General features: G+C 42.6%; 7 protein-coding genes across 7 annotated transcripts; all 7 read left to right on the forward strand.

Moving 5' to 3' along the window:
• Window positions 1-1,965: 1,965 nt before the first annotated feature.
• SS1G_01096 (hypothetical protein) lies at window positions 1,966-4,039 on the forward strand (the record flags this gene model as incomplete). Its single annotated transcript, XM_001596854.1, has 4 exons — window positions 1,966-1,985; window positions 2,383-2,461; window positions 2,513-3,897; window positions 3,961-4,039. The coding sequence occupies 4 exons, from the start codon at window positions 1,966-1,968 to the stop codon at window positions 4,037-4,039; spliced, it is 1,563 nt and encodes a 520-aa protein (XP_001596904.1).
• A 744-nt stretch (window positions 4,040-4,783) lies between these two features.
• On the forward strand, window positions 4,784-5,791 carry SS1G_01097 (hypothetical protein; the record flags this gene model as incomplete). Its single annotated transcript, XM_001596855.1, has 4 exons — window positions 4,784-4,911; window positions 4,975-5,170; window positions 5,232-5,695; window positions 5,764-5,791. The coding sequence occupies 4 exons, from the start codon at window positions 4,784-4,786 to the stop codon at window positions 5,789-5,791; spliced, it is 816 nt and encodes a 271-aa protein (XP_001596905.1).
• A 1,000-nt stretch (window positions 5,792-6,791) lies between these two features.
• SS1G_01098 (predicted protein) lies at window positions 6,792-7,370 on the forward strand (the record flags this gene model as incomplete). Its single annotated transcript, XM_001596856.1, has 2 exons — window positions 6,792-6,948; window positions 7,222-7,370. 2 exons carry the CDS (start codon window positions 6,792-6,794, stop codon window positions 7,368-7,370), a joined length of 306 nt encoding a protein of 101 aa, XP_001596906.1.
• Window positions 7,371-8,301: 931 nt separating this feature from the next.
• Window positions 8,302-10,086, forward strand: SS1G_01099 (hypothetical protein; the record flags this gene model as incomplete). Its single annotated transcript, XM_001596857.1, has 3 exons — window positions 8,302-8,352; window positions 8,425-8,532; window positions 8,587-10,086. 3 exons carry the CDS (start codon window positions 8,302-8,304, stop codon window positions 10,084-10,086), a joined length of 1,659 nt encoding a protein of 552 aa, XP_001596907.1.
• Window positions 10,087-10,583: 497 nt separating this feature from the next.
• SS1G_01100 (hypothetical protein) lies at window positions 10,584-11,609 on the forward strand (the record flags this gene model as incomplete). The annotated part of the gene is made up of 3 exons (XM_001596858.1): window positions 10,584-10,664; window positions 11,125-11,190; window positions 11,262-11,609. The coding sequence occupies 3 exons, from the start codon at window positions 10,584-10,586 to the stop codon at window positions 11,607-11,609; spliced, it is 495 nt and encodes a 164-aa protein (XP_001596908.1).
• A 287-nt stretch (window positions 11,610-11,896) lies between these two features.
• Window positions 11,897-12,283, forward strand: SS1G_01101 (hypothetical protein; the record flags this gene model as incomplete). Its single annotated transcript, XM_001596859.1, has 1 exon — window positions 11,897-12,283. One exon carries the CDS (start codon window positions 11,897-11,899, stop codon window positions 12,281-12,283), a length of 387 nt encoding a protein of 128 aa, XP_001596909.1.
• A 514-nt stretch (window positions 12,284-12,797) lies between these two features.
• SS1G_01102 (hypothetical protein) lies at window positions 12,798-14,375 on the forward strand (the record flags this gene model as incomplete). The annotated part of the gene is made up of 3 exons (XM_001596860.1): window positions 12,798-13,239; window positions 13,293-13,800; window positions 13,892-14,375. The coding sequence occupies 3 exons, from the start codon at window positions 12,798-12,800 to the stop codon at window positions 14,373-14,375; spliced, it is 1,434 nt and encodes a 477-aa protein (XP_001596910.1).
• Between the last annotated feature and the right edge of the window lie 2,341 nt (window positions 14,376-16,716).

Genomic DNA, 16,716 nt, shown 5'->3' on the forward strand with positions numbered 1-16,716 from the left:
TGTTTCTTAGAATCATAATTCTACTCGTATATCTATTTATTGTCTGCTGCTGAATATTGTGTCATCCCCGTGGATAAGTTTCCCTAGACCACAGTGATGCGGATGCTCTCTTGGATTTGGATTTGGGGAGGTGGCCGGGGATTGAAATTGTAGTTTATGTGTGAGGTAAGGAGGGATTCTACTGATTTTGTTGATTTTATTGACTTCAAATGAGCGATGTCTAGAAATAGGGTTGAAAGGAAATATTATATTTTCATAAATTTTCCTCTGAAGTAGAGCCGACTAGCTATGCTATTCTTGGCTCATCTCGTCGCCGTTACTTTGAATATCGACTTGATGTATAAATATGCTGTGGTAGATGGATGGTTAATTGAAGGTATGGATGGGATTTGAAATCCAGGGATAGATAAGGTCTTGAGATGTTAATGGTTCCATGAGATAACTGAGCATTTTTTTATGTTCTAAGTTCTCTTTGCTAAAATTTCGGGTGCGCTTTTTGCTATACTATACGTACTGAGGGAGTTATGGTGCATGTGTTGTGCTGGAACTTGGAAGATGTGGTGATTTGTTTAGCTAGTTTGTCCATTCAGTTCGTAGGTTAAGGGATTTTGAAAGGAGAATCGAGGTGGTGTGTGATTGCTGGGATGGGTTTATCATGATCTGCTGGGCTGAGATGCCTACTTGAAGAATCAGATTGGCTTTCTCTTTCTGTCTAAAGCCGGAAGTAAAGTGTCTGACTATATAGCTGCAGATTTTGAGCCTTAATTTCTTTTCTAGATGTTTTTAACACGGCAAAAAGGGGTTCGTGTGGTAGCACATTCTAAGTAGGCGAGGCCCTTGGAGAATACGGACAATGTTGCGTTCCATGTGCCTACCTTCAATTACTCGAGTAGCAGAAACGACCCTTTCCATAGAAGTGTCTTGACCACTAGTAAATGTGATATTGAAATGGAAACCCATGAACAATGAAACCTTTGCAAATGTTATCCCGAGTAATACATGGCGAGCCAATAACTTCATACCATACGACGACAGTCTCATGCGTGTCCCGCACGATTCAGGAACAAACGGCCTTGATGGGTGAAGAGCGCCCGCTTTTTCAGGGCAAAATGCAAAAATCATTCACGAGCTACATTTTGCAAATCAGGTCGGTACAATTAACAGGCCGTTACTCGGAATGAACGGCGAGAACCACACTCCGTAGAACCAAATGATAGATTCTAAACTTCATATAAGAGACCAGTCTCGGAACTTTTCTCAAAAGTCGATAATCCGAGACTGACTTGGCGGTATAAGATGTCTCTGAGTGCGGAATGAAAAAAAAGAACATCTACCGACGTCGAATTAAGTTTCTAAAGTGGGGTTTGACTTGTCAGTTGCCTTTGTGCTAGGAACAGAGCCAGCCGGTACGGTGCGGTACGGTACGGTACGTACTATCCGCAGGAACAAATATAGTAATAACCCCAGGAATGGGGTGTGACTCGTTTACCCCGCACTGATAAGCTCACTGCTAAGAGCTCAGGCTAAGTAGCTTTTGGAGGGGGATCGGCATTGGTTTAGGGCTCGGTATCGTCAAATTCCGCGTATGCCGGGGCCCCTAGGGGTCTCATAGGCCAATTGACGTTGGATTTTATCATCTTTCAATAAATACTCGAGTTTGCTATGGCAGACATGTTGGTATCTGGGAATTCCGAGCCCTAAAACTAACTGCCGATTCCTTGTCGAGAGTGGTTTCTTTTGAGTTCTTATGAGTTTATACACATTGTGAAATCAATGTTTGATAGGTTCCATTGGTCCCAGCATCATGTTAGCATTATTCCGAGAAATTCTCTATATTCTACCGGTAGTTCCGGTTGAATCGTGGAAGATGTATCCATTATTTCCAAATTTGCACACTCTCGCAGGTGAGACCTTACGAGTATTAGCGATCTTTTCCACATTGGTCCTACCAATCCAATTCTTCAGATGGTTCGAACAACTGAGCTGTAAGTATTCATGCATGCGGGGTGGATATCTTCTGTATTAAGCTAGACAGAATACAACATTCTTATTTCCACGTTTCTTGAATCAGAAGTCTTTAAATATCGACTGCCTCGCACATGCTAAGTTTGTCTTGCTCAAGATCCTTGTGCAACAGCCAGCCACTTCAACATATTGTTTCAGACTGTCTATTCATATATCAAGGCCGAGGTCAATTACGTTCTTAACTTCTCCAATAGTCTTCCTTTTTAGAGTAATCGTGCAACCAAAATAACAATGGGCTCGATTCAACAGGAAGAATTAGATGTGCTACTTGTGGGAGCTGGATTTGGCTCCTTTACTATGTTAAATAAGTAGATGTAGCCCACCACATTTAGGGGCCACTACTAACAAATCAACTAGGCTCCGCAAGCAAGGACTCAAGTGTAAAATTTACGAGAAAGGTTCCAAGAGCGGAGGTGTCTGGTATTGGAATAACTACGTAGGCTTTTTAATATATTTTAAAGCTATGAAACTTACATATATACCATAGCCCGGCGCTCGAGTCGACTCCCCTTCTCCTATCTATCAACTATACGACAAGGAATTATACGAAGATTTCACATTCACGGAGAAATATCCAGGGGGAAAAGAAATTCGTCGATACTTCGAGCACGTTGAAAAGAAATGGGATGTTAGAAAAGACATTGAATTCGACAAGCAAGTTGACGGAGCTACGTTCGACAAGCAGCGCAATCAATGGCTTGTCGAATGTGCTGATGGCTCCGAGGTTTATTGTCGATGGTTCATTCTTTGCATAGGGTTTGCATCTCGTCGATTCACGCCCCCTTTCGCGGGACTCAGTAACTTCAAAGGCGACACGTATCATACAGCAGTTTGGCCACAACATGGTGTTAATCTAAAGAATAAAAGAGTTGGTATAGTTGGTACTGGAGCAACTGGTATTCAGGTGATTCAAACCATCGGACCTGTGGTTAACCACCTCACCGTCTACCAACGAACGCCTAATCTTGCACTACCAATGAATCAAAGGCTTCTAGATCCAGAAGAAGAAGCTAAAAAGAAAGCTGAAGGCAAATACGAAGAAGAATTCGCAAAAACGAGGAAGACATTTGGCGCTTTCCCATATGCTTTTGAAGAAAAGAATACTTTCGATGATACACCGGAAGAACGGGAGGCCCATTATGATAACCTCATGAACAAACATGGTGGTTTTCATTACTGGCTCGGCAATTACAAAGATTTATTCTACAATCAAAAAGCTAATGACGAAGCCTACAAGTTTTGGCGCAAAACTGTGTGCAAACGAATCCCAGATATCAAAAAACGAGAGCTTCTAGCACCAGAAATTCCACCCCATCCGTGGGGAGCCAAACGGGCGTGTCTCGAACAAAATGTATATGAAGTTTTCTCCCTCCCACACGTTGACATCATTGATGTGAATGAATCGCCCATTCTTGAAGTCACCGAGAAGGGAATCAGAACAAAGGGGGGAGAAGTAGAATTCGACGTCCTGATCCTTGCTACTGGGTTTGATTCCTTGAATGGATCATTGGCCCAGCTAAACATTCGCGGCATAGATGGCACCACCATTGCTCAAAAGTGGAAAGATGGAACACGCACAGCAATGGGCATTGCGATGAATAATTTCCCCAACATGTTTTACCTCTGCGGAGTCCATGCACCCACTGCATTCGCGAACGGACCATGCTGTACTCAATTCCAAGCAGAATATATTTCGGAAACCTTGAGAGGCTTGACCGAAAAGAGTAAAACCTACTTTGAGGCAAAGGAGGAGGCAGAGGAGGATTGGTGCAAGAGGCTGGGTGAATGTTGGCATAATTCTCTATTTCCTCAAGCGAAGAGCTGGTACCAGGGAGCGAATATTCCAGGAAAAAAAGTTGAGCCGCTCAGCTGGTAAGTTCCTTTCACATAGCTGCATGTTAGTCCGTCTAAATACTGATACTGATATTACCCTAGGCTTGGCGGTATGCCGGAATACATGGCGACTTTGGCGAGAAGTAATGAGAATGACTATCAGGGATGGGTTGTGAAATAGAATGGCCACTTGCTGCTAAACACAAGCGGGAGATGTATGTTTATCGAAGATGTATCATCAGCTTGCTGTCATGGGGTACGTATACGGTAGTGGTTTAGGCGTTAAGCTCTAGTTCTAGGTTCTCTATTGAATAATATCTTCTTTGCGCCAAGACCCCATAAAAATTACCGAGTCACGTGAAATCACTGTAACACCATGCCGCTACACCTACCTTAATCTTGTGCGAACCCCAGGCACCATGCAACTGCTAAACGACGAATAGATTCGTCACATTGCTGAATTGAGGCTGAGCTGCATCATTTATAACGAATTAAAAGCTCAAGATAAATTAAACCTTGACTTTCGATCCTCAATTGGGATTAACCGAGAATCATGAGTGCTTTATTCCGTATATTGGTTGCGATTGCCAAGAAATGGTCGCCCGCAGGCTCCAGCACAGCATTTCAAGTCGTACCCCGTACTCTAGAAATACATATATAAAGAGGGCCCCTTCACGCCCTGGCAACCTTTTTCCCTTTCCTTACCACACCATTCGGGTCGACCATCAACATCCCAAGAATCTCATTAATGTCATTTAGTACAATTTTGAGATTTCTTCCATGACCCTGTCAATCTTTCCTTTTGTGTGTCAATTCTTATCACCTTTCTCTCCCTCCCCAAGATCCAAACACTCATTTCGTCAATCGCTCAATTGCCCCTCTGAAATCCCTACATTGATCACTTCTCAATACACACAAAGCAGACATGTTCAAGCGTTCCCATAGATCAAATGATCGCGTGGAAAAGAACATCAAATTGAAGAAGTCGCATAGGGATCCGGCGAAGTTGTCGAGATTGCAAAAGTCGTTCGATCAAGGCCCTCCCGTTGCGAGGTGAGGATGAGTAATATGTGATTGAGTTGGAAGTAGATCGATACTGATGGATCCTTCCCATAGTAGCCTGACTTCTCCAATTGTAACATTGACAGTTGGTAGGGAGGGACGACTCTTTGCAGCGCACGAGGATGTACTCTCCTTATCACCGTATTTTGCGACGGCAATGAGAGGTCAATTTTTAGAGGCGCAGAGTAAGAGGATCTCTTTACCAGACGAAGAACCCGAAATCTTTTCCTGTGTTCTCGAATATCTTTACGTAAGTTCACCAGCGATTGTAATACACAACGACTATCTCAGTAGTACTGATATATTTACAGAAGGGTGACTACTATCCCCGTTTGATACACAACAAACGCCGAAACTCTTGGGAACTCGAGGATGCAAATCATTCCCCCAACCCCGAAAATCCTGGTGGTCGCGGATCGGTAGAGGCTACAAGCTATATATCCAGCGTGGGAGAACAACTTTTAAAGGATACAGTCATATACTGCGCTGCCGAAAAGTATGGCCTCGAGGAACTCAAACGCGTTGCTCTTCAGAAGCAAGGTTTACAGAGTGGAATCGAGGTTTCTATAATTCTTCGCAGTGCTCGGTATGCTTATGACAACACGCCAGACACGGACTCTAGGCTACGTGCTCATTATCTTGCATTAATCATCAGATGTCGCAAGACATTTAAGAGGAGCGGAACCATGCAGACAGAAATGGAGAGTGGCGGCAAACTTTTCTTTGACCTTTTCGTGGCATTATGCAATCATGTGGATGATATTGTGGAAATTGGGTCAGCCCCTTTCTCCTTTTCCGTGAATCACTGACCTACTTCCCCAGGTTTACTGACTTTCAAGCTAGAACCTCCAAGTGCCCACGAACCATCTAAAAAATTGCATAACTCATGTTAGGTATTTCAGCACGGCGTCAATTGTTTTTGAGGATCATCGTGCATATCCATCAAATTTGAGAACCATTTAGGAGATTTTTGCAATGCTTGCACCAAATCACTCCACTTCAACTTATGAGGTTGGCCAACTTTTTTGATGATACACGAGATTATTTTTTAACCTCTGTTTTCAATCAAACCCCTCGCTATCTCGCTTACCTGGTGTTATTTTTAGCAGAAGGGAATTTGCGTTTTTGCTTTCTTGCTTTCTGTACTGTTTCTCTATCAACCCTCACAAATTGCTTAACTTACTCCGTGGGTATGTTATTTGTTGCGTTTGGAATTGAAAGGAAATGGTATGGGTGGATTTTACTGGTCGGGGCGACCTCTTCGCACCACTCTTTTTCTTATTTCTGTTGGGATGCATGGAGATGCTATAGCTTTAGTTGTGTATTCATGATCTTGATGATTGTGGATGGGTGATCCCTAGTGGATGCGCCAGCCTAAGCCCTCATCAGGGCAAGATAATGAGAGATTTGGCCACCTCAATTTAAAGTTCCAATGTGTGTGAAGGAAGCTGCCCCATTTTGCTTTATCTTCCTCGTCTTATGTCGATCACGCCAATAATAAGAAGCTCACCGTCAGTGTTATTAGTAATCAACCGAATGTTTCTGCTTGTACCCCAATCCAATCCTTGCGTATTGGGCCATCAAGCGGATATCAGCACGTCATCGCCAAAACATCATATGTGTAGCAGTTTGTATTGTGTCTTTCTGATCTCTTTTAATAATAAACGTTAAATATATTTACTGCTAATGCTAAAGCTGGCACATACGACCATAGACTGAAGAGAATTGGGCATCCCGTCCGCTCTGCCATACACAAGCTTCAGATCGGTGGATTAGTAGTTGGGTGGGTGACCACCAGCGAACCCCCACTGTTGTATGTGCCTCTTTTTTGCACTTTATTTTTGCTCAGCCCTCAGAGTGTCATCGGCATCATGTCGAAAATGCGAATCATCCTCCAAAGCGTCGCCCCAAGCGAGATACCCCTTTCCATTCTTAACCGCGAAGCAGCATCATCACAAAACATCCAATTTCGCTCCCTTCCTTGTTTACCAATAGCTCCTTTTGAACCGCAAAGGATCTTATGCCCTGGTATAAAACTCGCAAAATAATGTTTGTCTTCTTTACGACCAGTCCTATCAATGTGCCTCTTGGCTGCTCACCCCCTATTTATTAGTCACATATTCTCGTTCTACTCCGACGATTGACGGGATACTACTTACTACTGGATGCTAGTCTACAGATTTAGCTCAATTAATGGGAGTCTAGGGACCTCGCTGCTGTGCATTGTTCGTTGTAAGTTTTGATCTAGCGACTCTACTTCAAGCATAGCAGGATGTCCAGGTAAAATACTTACATATATAGTTCAGGTTAGCGATAAGGCGTATTGGTGGTTTGGTGTAATAAGATTACATGCAGTGTATATTGTGAGGGCTCTGGTCGGTCTTTGGCTGTTACTGGGATTGCAGCTATCAAATTGGACCGTTAGGCTACGAGCTATGGGGTTTCGGTGAGAGTTGCAGGCTCGAATGGTATCTTACATTAGTAGTCTGGGCATTTGGGAGAACCTATTGAATAAGAGATAGGAAGATGAAGAACCGCGCGATAGTGGCCGTGTACGATGAATAGTTTGCGCCCACTAGCTTTGAACTGAAAACTGGAGGAGTGCAATTGAAGTGAACTACGAGAAACAAACTGTCTCATTAATATAGCTTTAAACTTAGTGCTCTTTTTTTTTCTTTTAAAAATAATAGCCTGCCTGATGTTTGCCCTTTGGAATTGATGTCCAACAATGAATGATGAGTAGTTTTCTTATCCAGCATCAAGATGGCTTGACATGTCTTCATGGTTTTATACTTCAATTATCAATACAACCAATCAAATCCAACCCATTATAACAAAAGATCACCTATTTCCTTAAATATATTTACTGAAATAGGTCAACAGGACTCTTACTCCGATTGTGGAAGGAAAATCGTCATTACAATCTCACTATCTTATCTGTTCCTGACTTATCCGCTTAGATCCATGCGGGACTTCTCCACTTCTCTTATTAATTTTAGCGTTTTTAGTGTCATTTCTTGCTAAAGCCGTCACAAACCGAGTTGATAGCTAACCTTAGAGCTTCAAACATATAACATAACCTTAATCGTCCGTTATTCGGCATCAAGCAATTCCTCATAAAATAAACACAACGACGATAAGTTTTCTTTTCGAGGTAGGCAATACCCTCTCATTATTATTCTTCTTTCTTTGTTTCTTTGGTTCGGAGTCTTCAGTCATCAATCAATCATGCTCGCACGAAATATCAAAAGCTCTAGAAGCTTTCAGACAATCAATCGTTGTTCATTGATCGCTTCTTACAAATGTGAAGCTTCATTGCGAGTACCCCGCACCAGCGCAGTGGGTAGTACCATCACCACAAATATAGGAAACATATGCAACATGGCGACTATCGCAAGCTTTAAGATCCCAAAGGTGGTTAATGAGCCAAATGTGAGTATCAACGAAAGACGAGAAGCTGTAGCTTTGTCCTCGAGGGAACAGGAATGCTGATCCACAAGATAGCATCATTATGCTAAGGGATCCGCACAACGCGATGGACTTTATAAGGCATTAGAGAGATTGGAAAGCAAGGTCCCTTTAGAAGTCCCTATCGTAGTCGGAGGTAAAGAGGTTAGTATTTTTCATCTGTTACAGCTTTATAATCAACGCTGATAATATCTCTAGATCAAAACTTCCTCTGTTTCGCATCAATTCAACCCTGCAAACCACTCCTCGAAAGTCGCATCTTATTCAAACGCCTCCCCATCCGATGTCTCCTCCGCTATCGATGCTGCTCTCGCCGCAAAGCCCGAATGGGAATCTCTTCCTTTCGCAGATCGAGCTGCTATCTTTCTCAAGGCCGCAGATCTCATCTCCGGCAAATACAGATATGAAATTATGGCTGCTACAATGTTGGGACAGGGAAAGAATGCTTGGCAAGCTGAGATCGATTCTGCTGCAGAGTTAGCAGACTTCCTCAGATTCAATGTTCAATATGCTGAGGAGTTGTATGCGCAACAACCCGTGCACCATTCACCTGGTGTCTGGAATAGACTGGAGTACAGGCCTCTGGAAGGTTTTGTCTACGCTGTTACCCCATTTAATTTCACAGCAATTGCAGGTAACTTGCCTGGTGCACCAGCTCTGATGGGAAATGTTGTGGTTTGGAAACCGTCTGATTCTGCCATTGCTTCAAATTGGCTGTTGTACAACATTTTGCTCGAGGCGGGTCTTCCCAAAAATGTTATTCAATTTGTACCAGGAAACCCTGTCGAAGTTACAAAAGTTGTTCTTGAGCATAAGCAATTGGCTGCTCTTCATTACACCGGAAGTACTGCTGTATTCAGAAAGCTTTATGGATCAATTGCAAGCGGAGTTGCGGAGGGTAGGTATCAAGGATATCCAAGAATTGTAGGAGAGACTGGAGGAAAGAACTTCCATCTTATTCATTCTTCAGCCGATGTGGAAAATGCTGCTCTCAACACTGTTCGTGGTGCTTTTGAATATCAAGGTCAAAAGTGCAGTGCTACATCGAGAGCATATGTTCCGAAATCTATCTGGCCTCAATTCAAGGAGAAGTTGGTTGAAGAAACATCCAAACTTTCAATTGGATCTCCAAAGGACCCAAAGAACTTCATCGGCCCTGTCATTCACGAACCATCATTCAAGAAACTCTCAGGCATCATTGACAATGCTAAATCAGACTCTGAGCTCGAACTTCTTGTAGGAGGCAAATACGATAACTCGACTGGTTATTATATTCACCCCACTATCTACCAAACCACCAACCCCAGACATGCTCTCCTTTCTACTGAGCTGTTCGGTCCAATTCTTACCGTCTACGTCTACGATGACTCTACCGCTCCAGCCGAAGCTTTCGAGTCAGTTTGTAAGCTCGTGGATACTACATCTGAGTATGGACTCACTGGTGCAGTTTTTGCCACCGATAGAGCAGCGATCAGATATGCGGAAGAAGCATTGAGAAATTCGGCGGGTAATTTCTATGTCAACTGCAAGAGTACCGGAGCAGTGGTTGGACAGCAGCCTTTCGGTGGTGCCAGAGCCAGTGGAACAAACGACAAGGCGGGTAGTATGAATCTCTTGGGTAGATTCGTTAGCGTGAGGGCATTGAAGGAAGAGTTTGTTTCAATTGGAAGTGTTGAATACCCAAGTAATGAGGTTTAAATGGGATGATAAAGTTGATGATTATTGCGGTGGCGGTGTCACGCCAGTGGGGAAATGAATGAATTGATATGAGAAACGACAAAATTTGATGAGATGTTGAGATGAGCATCTCAAGAGAATCGGTCAATGGTTTTTGGCAAGGGATTGTCCTTAGGCTTGTTATGTGCTATGCATACGTGCATCTTTCTTTATGCTTTGTATTTATGACCGCTTTTAGCATTGTATATGAAAATACCAGATGCTATCACTCATGTAGTTGATCAGCCAAAATATTGTTGTTCTTATCTCAAAAGACTATGCTGTATATTCCATGAATGGCAATTGTGGATGGACCAACATTTAGTTCTACCAACAGTTGGCTTGTATCCAGCATTTATTTGGGAGAAAGTGTGATGCTCAAATACGGCACAGCATAATATATTCTGTTACTTCCAAATGATAATTTACCATAATCGCAGATAAGTGACATAGTGTGAGAGCTACATGAGCTTCTTGAAATGAACGCTAAAATCAGACATGGAACCATTCAGACAAATGACGATGAACCTCCACATTGGGGGTGGCCTTCCCGTGCTGAGGTAGGTTTAACTACGATCACGATACTTACCGTTCTCTACATTATCTACCACTGTCGTCGCTCACAAAATATCCCATCTTCACGCCAATCCCCACCTTCCTATCCACACAAAGATCCAATCCTAGGACTCGATCTCTTTTTCGCTATTCTCAAACATAGAGAAATCTATCAAAACATCCAATTTTCCCAGCAAAGACATGCAATATATGGAAATACCTATCAAGCGATATATTTGGGCCGAAGGGTATTCCGCACGATTCAGCCAGAGAATATTAAAGATATTTATGGGTCGAAGTGGCAGGATTGCGGCATGGATAGATTAAAAGCAATGCAGTCTTTTTGCGGTCATGGGTTCTTGACGGTAGATGGTGAAGGGGAATGGAAAAGACTTAAAGGGATGATGATGCCTTTATTCTCTGAACCTGGGGATGCGGAGATGGGATTATTTGAGAATGTTTTAGGAGTCGTTGAGTAGATTGCCTGCTGCAGGAGAGACTGTAGATATGAGTTTGGTGTTGGATAAACCTGTGAGTGTGTTTACTTTATTTGATATTAATCAATTGTTGAGTAGTACTGATTCGATGTATTCAATTCATAGTTTTTGGATATGTCCTATCAGTGGGTTTTTGGTGATTGCCTGAATGTAGCATCAGAGAAAGGACCCCTTGGCCCGGATGATGATATCGAAACATTTCACGCTGCGTTCCATTCCTCTCGGGCGTGGACAGGCCCACGCATGATTTTCGAAGCCATAGCTCGTCTTATTCCAAATAAGAAGTGGGAAACGACTAACCGGATCGTGCATGATTTTGTAGAACGTCGCATTGATGCTGCAATGAAGGAGGTCTCAGAGAGCCAGAGCCAAACACGAGAAGGAAACGAGTATTCCATCAAGCCGACAAGTCTGGTTGAATCGCTAGTAAAGCAAACAAGCAACTGGTATTAAATTCGTTCTCTAGTCTTACAAGGCTTGTTGGTTATTCAAGACACGACGCCAATAACCCTAAGCAATGCAATTTTTCATTTATCCAGGAATCCATCTGTGTGGAAGCATCTCAGAAGTGAAATTCTAAATTCAAAATATTCATTGACTATAAGTCATCTGAGACGGAACGTACTTCTCTAGAATATTATCAAAGAAAGTATGAGAACCAAACGGTACCCACCGTTATAACATTATATTATACTGACTAGCAACACACAGCCTTACGCATCCATCCCGTCTTTGCCAACATGGCACGAACAGCATTACGAGACACTATTCTCCCCGTGGGCGGCGGAACCACCGGTACAAATCCCATCTTCGCATCCGCCGCATCTGACGTCGTGACCGATCTCTACATTCTGCACAGGAATAAAGCAGTGTATGGCGAAAATGTTGAGGAATTCGATCCAGATCGATGGAATCGTATTACTCCACGACGGTGGGAATTTATGGGATTCAGCGGTGGTGCACGGGGTTTTGGAGGACAGCAGAAGGCTCTTATGAAAGCTTCGTATGTTTTGGCGGTGTTGGCCAGGAGGTTTGAAAGGATTGAGAGTGGAGATGAAAGGGGTTGGGCCGGAAATGTGAAGTTGATTGCTAGGAATGTGAATGGGTGTAAGGTTGCTTTTTATTGATGGGTGAAGGAAGCGGGTTTGGATATAACTTTAGGCATTATGTCTTCCTTGAATAGTGATCTTGAGACAATCAATTGGTCGGAAAGCTCGATGTTCATTTGAGGCTTAGCTTTATGTACTTTATGGATAATGATTGGCGAGAAGGGAATGTTAATTTGTCGATAAACGGAAAGGAACACATATGATTCAATATGTGATCAAACAATTAGCTCAATTCAAAATAAGAGTCGGTGTGTGGTTTGTTGGATTATTTTCATTTTGAGGTATTCCAAAGTGCCGTGTAAGCTCAGTGGACCGCTCCGCCAGAGTGGTAACCAACGAGGAACCGCGGTAACAAAGCCACGCCGCTTCTTCGCAGTTAAGAGTAAAAGTAAGCTTAGATGACCAGATTCATCTCTCTATTAAAGGGTCTTCTTGTCTCTTTAGTTACATTGCCCTCGCATACCCAGACTACTTATTACACTTGTCCCTCCCCTTCACTCTCACCAGTATTCAAACGTGTCCAACTAAGATCATGTCTGAAGCAATCAACGCCTTGGGGCTTGCCTTCCCCGACACACAAGTTTTTGTGCGAAACACAATAGAGTTTGATGAATTAAATGGTTCATACCTCTCAGCATTGGAAAGCGACATCACACCAGCCTGCATCTTCCTGCCCAAGACCAAAGAAGAGGTCAAGTCCTTCATCCAAACGGTCAAACCATTTGTGGCGAGCGGTAATATTGCATTTGCTATTCGTGGTGCTGGACAGGTACCACTTCCAGGCAGTGCCAACATTGAGAATGGTATTACCCTTGACCTCAGAAATCTGACTGGAGTGGAGTGTAAAGATGGTATTGTCTCAATCGCGGCAGGTGAGCGATGGAGTACAGTCTACCAAAGATTGGCAGCTGAGGGACTCGGTGTAACCGGAAGCCGATCCGGGAATGGTGGTATCGGAGGCTTAGCCTTGGAAGGTACGCATGTATCTATGTGATTATGGTGAACTTCCACTAATACTTTTCCACAGGTGGTCTTTCCTTTTTTTCGTCTCGCGAAGGCTTTGTGAGCGACAACGTCGTCAACTATGAGGTCGTTCTAGCATCTGGTGAAATTGTCAATGCCAACGCTTCTGAAAACTCCGATCTTTGGACCGCTTTGCGAGGCGGCTCGAACAACTTCGGTATCGTTACCAGATTTGATATGAAGACATTTCAACAAGGATCTTTCTGGGGTGGCAGTGTGTACTATTTCCCGGCGAGTTTCCCTAGTCAAATTGAGGCTTTAGTCAACGAAATCAAGAAACCGAATGCATCGGTGGAAACACAGCTCATGGTTAGCATCGGTTACGCTGCTGCTTTCGGTATGATCGCATGTCAAAACCAAGTATACTACACGAGAGAAGCCACCGAAACTCCTCCTGTTCTTCAACCATTCACCGCAATAGAGCCGCAGATTGATGCGCTCAATAGTTTGCGAGTGTTGAATTTGACATCTGCTGCTACAGAGCAAGCTGCTGATGGCCAAACTAGCCAAAGGTAAACCCCGTCCATACTTTTTCTCTTCAACTTACTAATGAACCCACTCACGGATATTGACGCTGGTTGTTCTTAAGCTGACTTGTATCAGGGTGTCGTATATGAACACGGTGATTAAAGCGGACATTGCCACCCTGCAAGAGGCATCCACGATCTACACAACTGCTCTCTCAAACATCACGTCCATCGCAGGGCTTATCGGCTCTCTGACTCTTCAACCATACCCTGTGTCCTTGCTCCAAAAGTCTGTGGAAAATGGCGGAAACTCGTTGGGATTGTCACCTTCCGATGGACCACTAGTCTCGATTTTACTTCTCACGACCTGGCAGAATAAGAGTGATGATGAAATAATTTTCAAAACAATGAGAGGCGCACTTGAAAATATCAAAGCAGCAGCAGTTGCGAAAAATACATCGGTTGATTATGTGTTCATGAACTATGCCGCTGATTTTCAAGACCCTATTTCATCATACGGTGATGAAAATAAGAGAAAATTGCAGAATGTGAGCAAGAAGTATGATCCAGAAGGATTGTTCCAGAAGGGTGTACCAGGAGGATTTAAGCTCTTCGTTTGATGTCACATAAGAATTATGTCTAGAACATAGCTAGCGTGGCTATTCTAATAATATCAAAGAAATTAAGATCTTACCATTGTTCAAGAAGACGATGTGAATTTGATGTTTGTAGCGATGGCATGAATTTGAGGATTGTGAGTATAGAAACAGGCAATGCGTGCTCTACCACTTGGAATCGTTTTTAAGCCACATCAAGCAAGTGAATTCCAATTGTGTCATATATTCAATAAATTTTTTGTCGTGATAATGAAGACCAAAACCATTTTACTTCTGAGAGGTATTGGTGAGGTTTTGTGAGGAGAGTGTAAATCTATGTGTGTAGGTTACACGTCCTAAAGTTTGACTAGCGGAATGATTTGACTAGCTGACAAATCAAAGCGGTAAAACACGTTCCTAGCCTCATCTATGGTGATGAGGGCAGAGCGACATAACACATATAGGCGATGCAGCAGTAAGGTTATAATGTCATTTTGAGGTTATTTTCACTTCTTTTACTATTAACCTACAACAATAATAGGACAATCCCCTTTCACACAACTGAATATCAGACGATGGGTGATCTATTCGAGAATATAACAAACTAGATTTCGAACCAGTGATTCCACAATCTGTTTTGTACGCATCAAGGAGCCGCTTGTAACAAGAATATCTTCATGCTTCCTTTCTGCAGCGACTTATACAAGAGTCTGCTCTTGCGTGCGCATCACTAAGCATTATATCTCGTCAAATCCTATCATCATACTGTCCTTCTTTAATGTGTTTTGATGAGTCATGTTCTCCATGAGACAATCCGAGCTTGTAGTCAAGACTCTGTAATTGAAGCCCTTTTTCTGAGGCTCTGTCAGATCGACATAAACCTTCACATTTAGGAAACCTGTTGCCTAGGGCCATTGCCATTGTTATTTCGTTGGTAGAAATAACCCACAAGATTAAACAGCTGCCCTAATTTTTGAACGCTGATAGGACTTGTTAAGTAATGGCGACCTGCGAGACCCTTTTCGTGGTGGATCTAAGGTGTCTCCTTCGTTACAAAGTCGACCAGACGTTCTCAGAGAAGCACATAAGCTATGTGTACCTACTTTGTATCCATCGAGAACATTGCATCATCGGATTAATCAGCAACTTCTAGCCGCCCGGTCCTGCATAAATATGTCTATCATAAAGCCACATTTGCAGGTCCATTAACTCATATCTGCCATTTCTTTTCACTGCGTTTTTGGTTACAGTGATACCACTAGCTTGTGGGACATCTAACCCATCGAAAACTTCTGTAAAGATCAAAATTTCGATATTGTAAAATTGTTCAACTTTGCATATGGTCTGGTCAAATGTGCAATCAATTCTCAAGTGGATTCAGTCTACTTCTTGGGTCACATTTCTGGTCTTTCAAAGTCTGGTATAGAAAAGTTCCAATCTAGGAATATGATGATGCCATTTGATACTAATTCCACACTTAGTGTTTTGGTGTCTGAACTACCCCTCAAATGGCTCCATCATCTAAGCATAGTTTGAATCATAAAATGTGTCATGTGATCATATATGACCTCGAGGTCTTTCTAAAAGATGGAAATCGTAAAAATTATATTCGATGAAAAATCAACCAACAAACATTTCGACAATACAATCATATCATCGTGTTTCCATTTTCTGGAAATATTCAAAGATTGAATGTAAGCTGCATAATTCTAGATTACCGCGCTAATAAGGGTCAGTGTCTTCAAATGAGTTGTAAGTTCTAAATCTTTTAACTTTGGCGCCAGCATGAGCTAGTCGTCAACTATTCTGAATAAGTACCAGCAGAGCCTCCATTAAAAAAAATCTTTGATCCGACAACTAGTTAAACTTAGCATATATTTTATTTCGCACAAATAATTCCCTTTCCCCGAAAAATATTTCATAACTTTCATTTCATTGTATAACACCCAAAGAAAGATCTCACTACATCTGCAAAAATGCCAAAAAGAACTTATTCCTTGTCTAAGCTGCGCAAAAGATATCTGCCGAATCGAGCACTGTAGTAACTCCAGACATCAAGTATCACAAACACCCGAAAGAACAAGAGCCGACGATATAAATTGCTCAGTATGCTCCCATGGAACAATTCCTCTTGCCATCGATAAGTCTTCAAGATATTGTCGAAGATGTTCCACAATTTGGACTCCTGTTATCACAGACGATGAATAGGAGGATGGGGATGGACTTAGTGTTGAACAACGGCGACAAGAACGACGTCATCGACAACAAGAACAAGGATGAGTACAATCACCATTATGCCCTTCTATTCCATCACCCGAGTTTTGATGAGCTAATCTTTCACTCTTTTTATCCCGCGTTCACAATT

The sequence above is a fragment of the Sclerotinia sclerotiorum genome, genomic scaffold (assembly GCF_000146945.2).
Source record: "Sclerotinia sclerotiorum 1980 UF-70 scaffold_2 genomic scaffold, whole genome shotgun sequence".
In the NCBI taxonomy this organism is placed as follows: domain Eukaryota; kingdom Fungi; phylum Ascomycota; class Leotiomycetes; order Helotiales; family Sclerotiniaceae; genus Sclerotinia; species Sclerotinia sclerotiorum.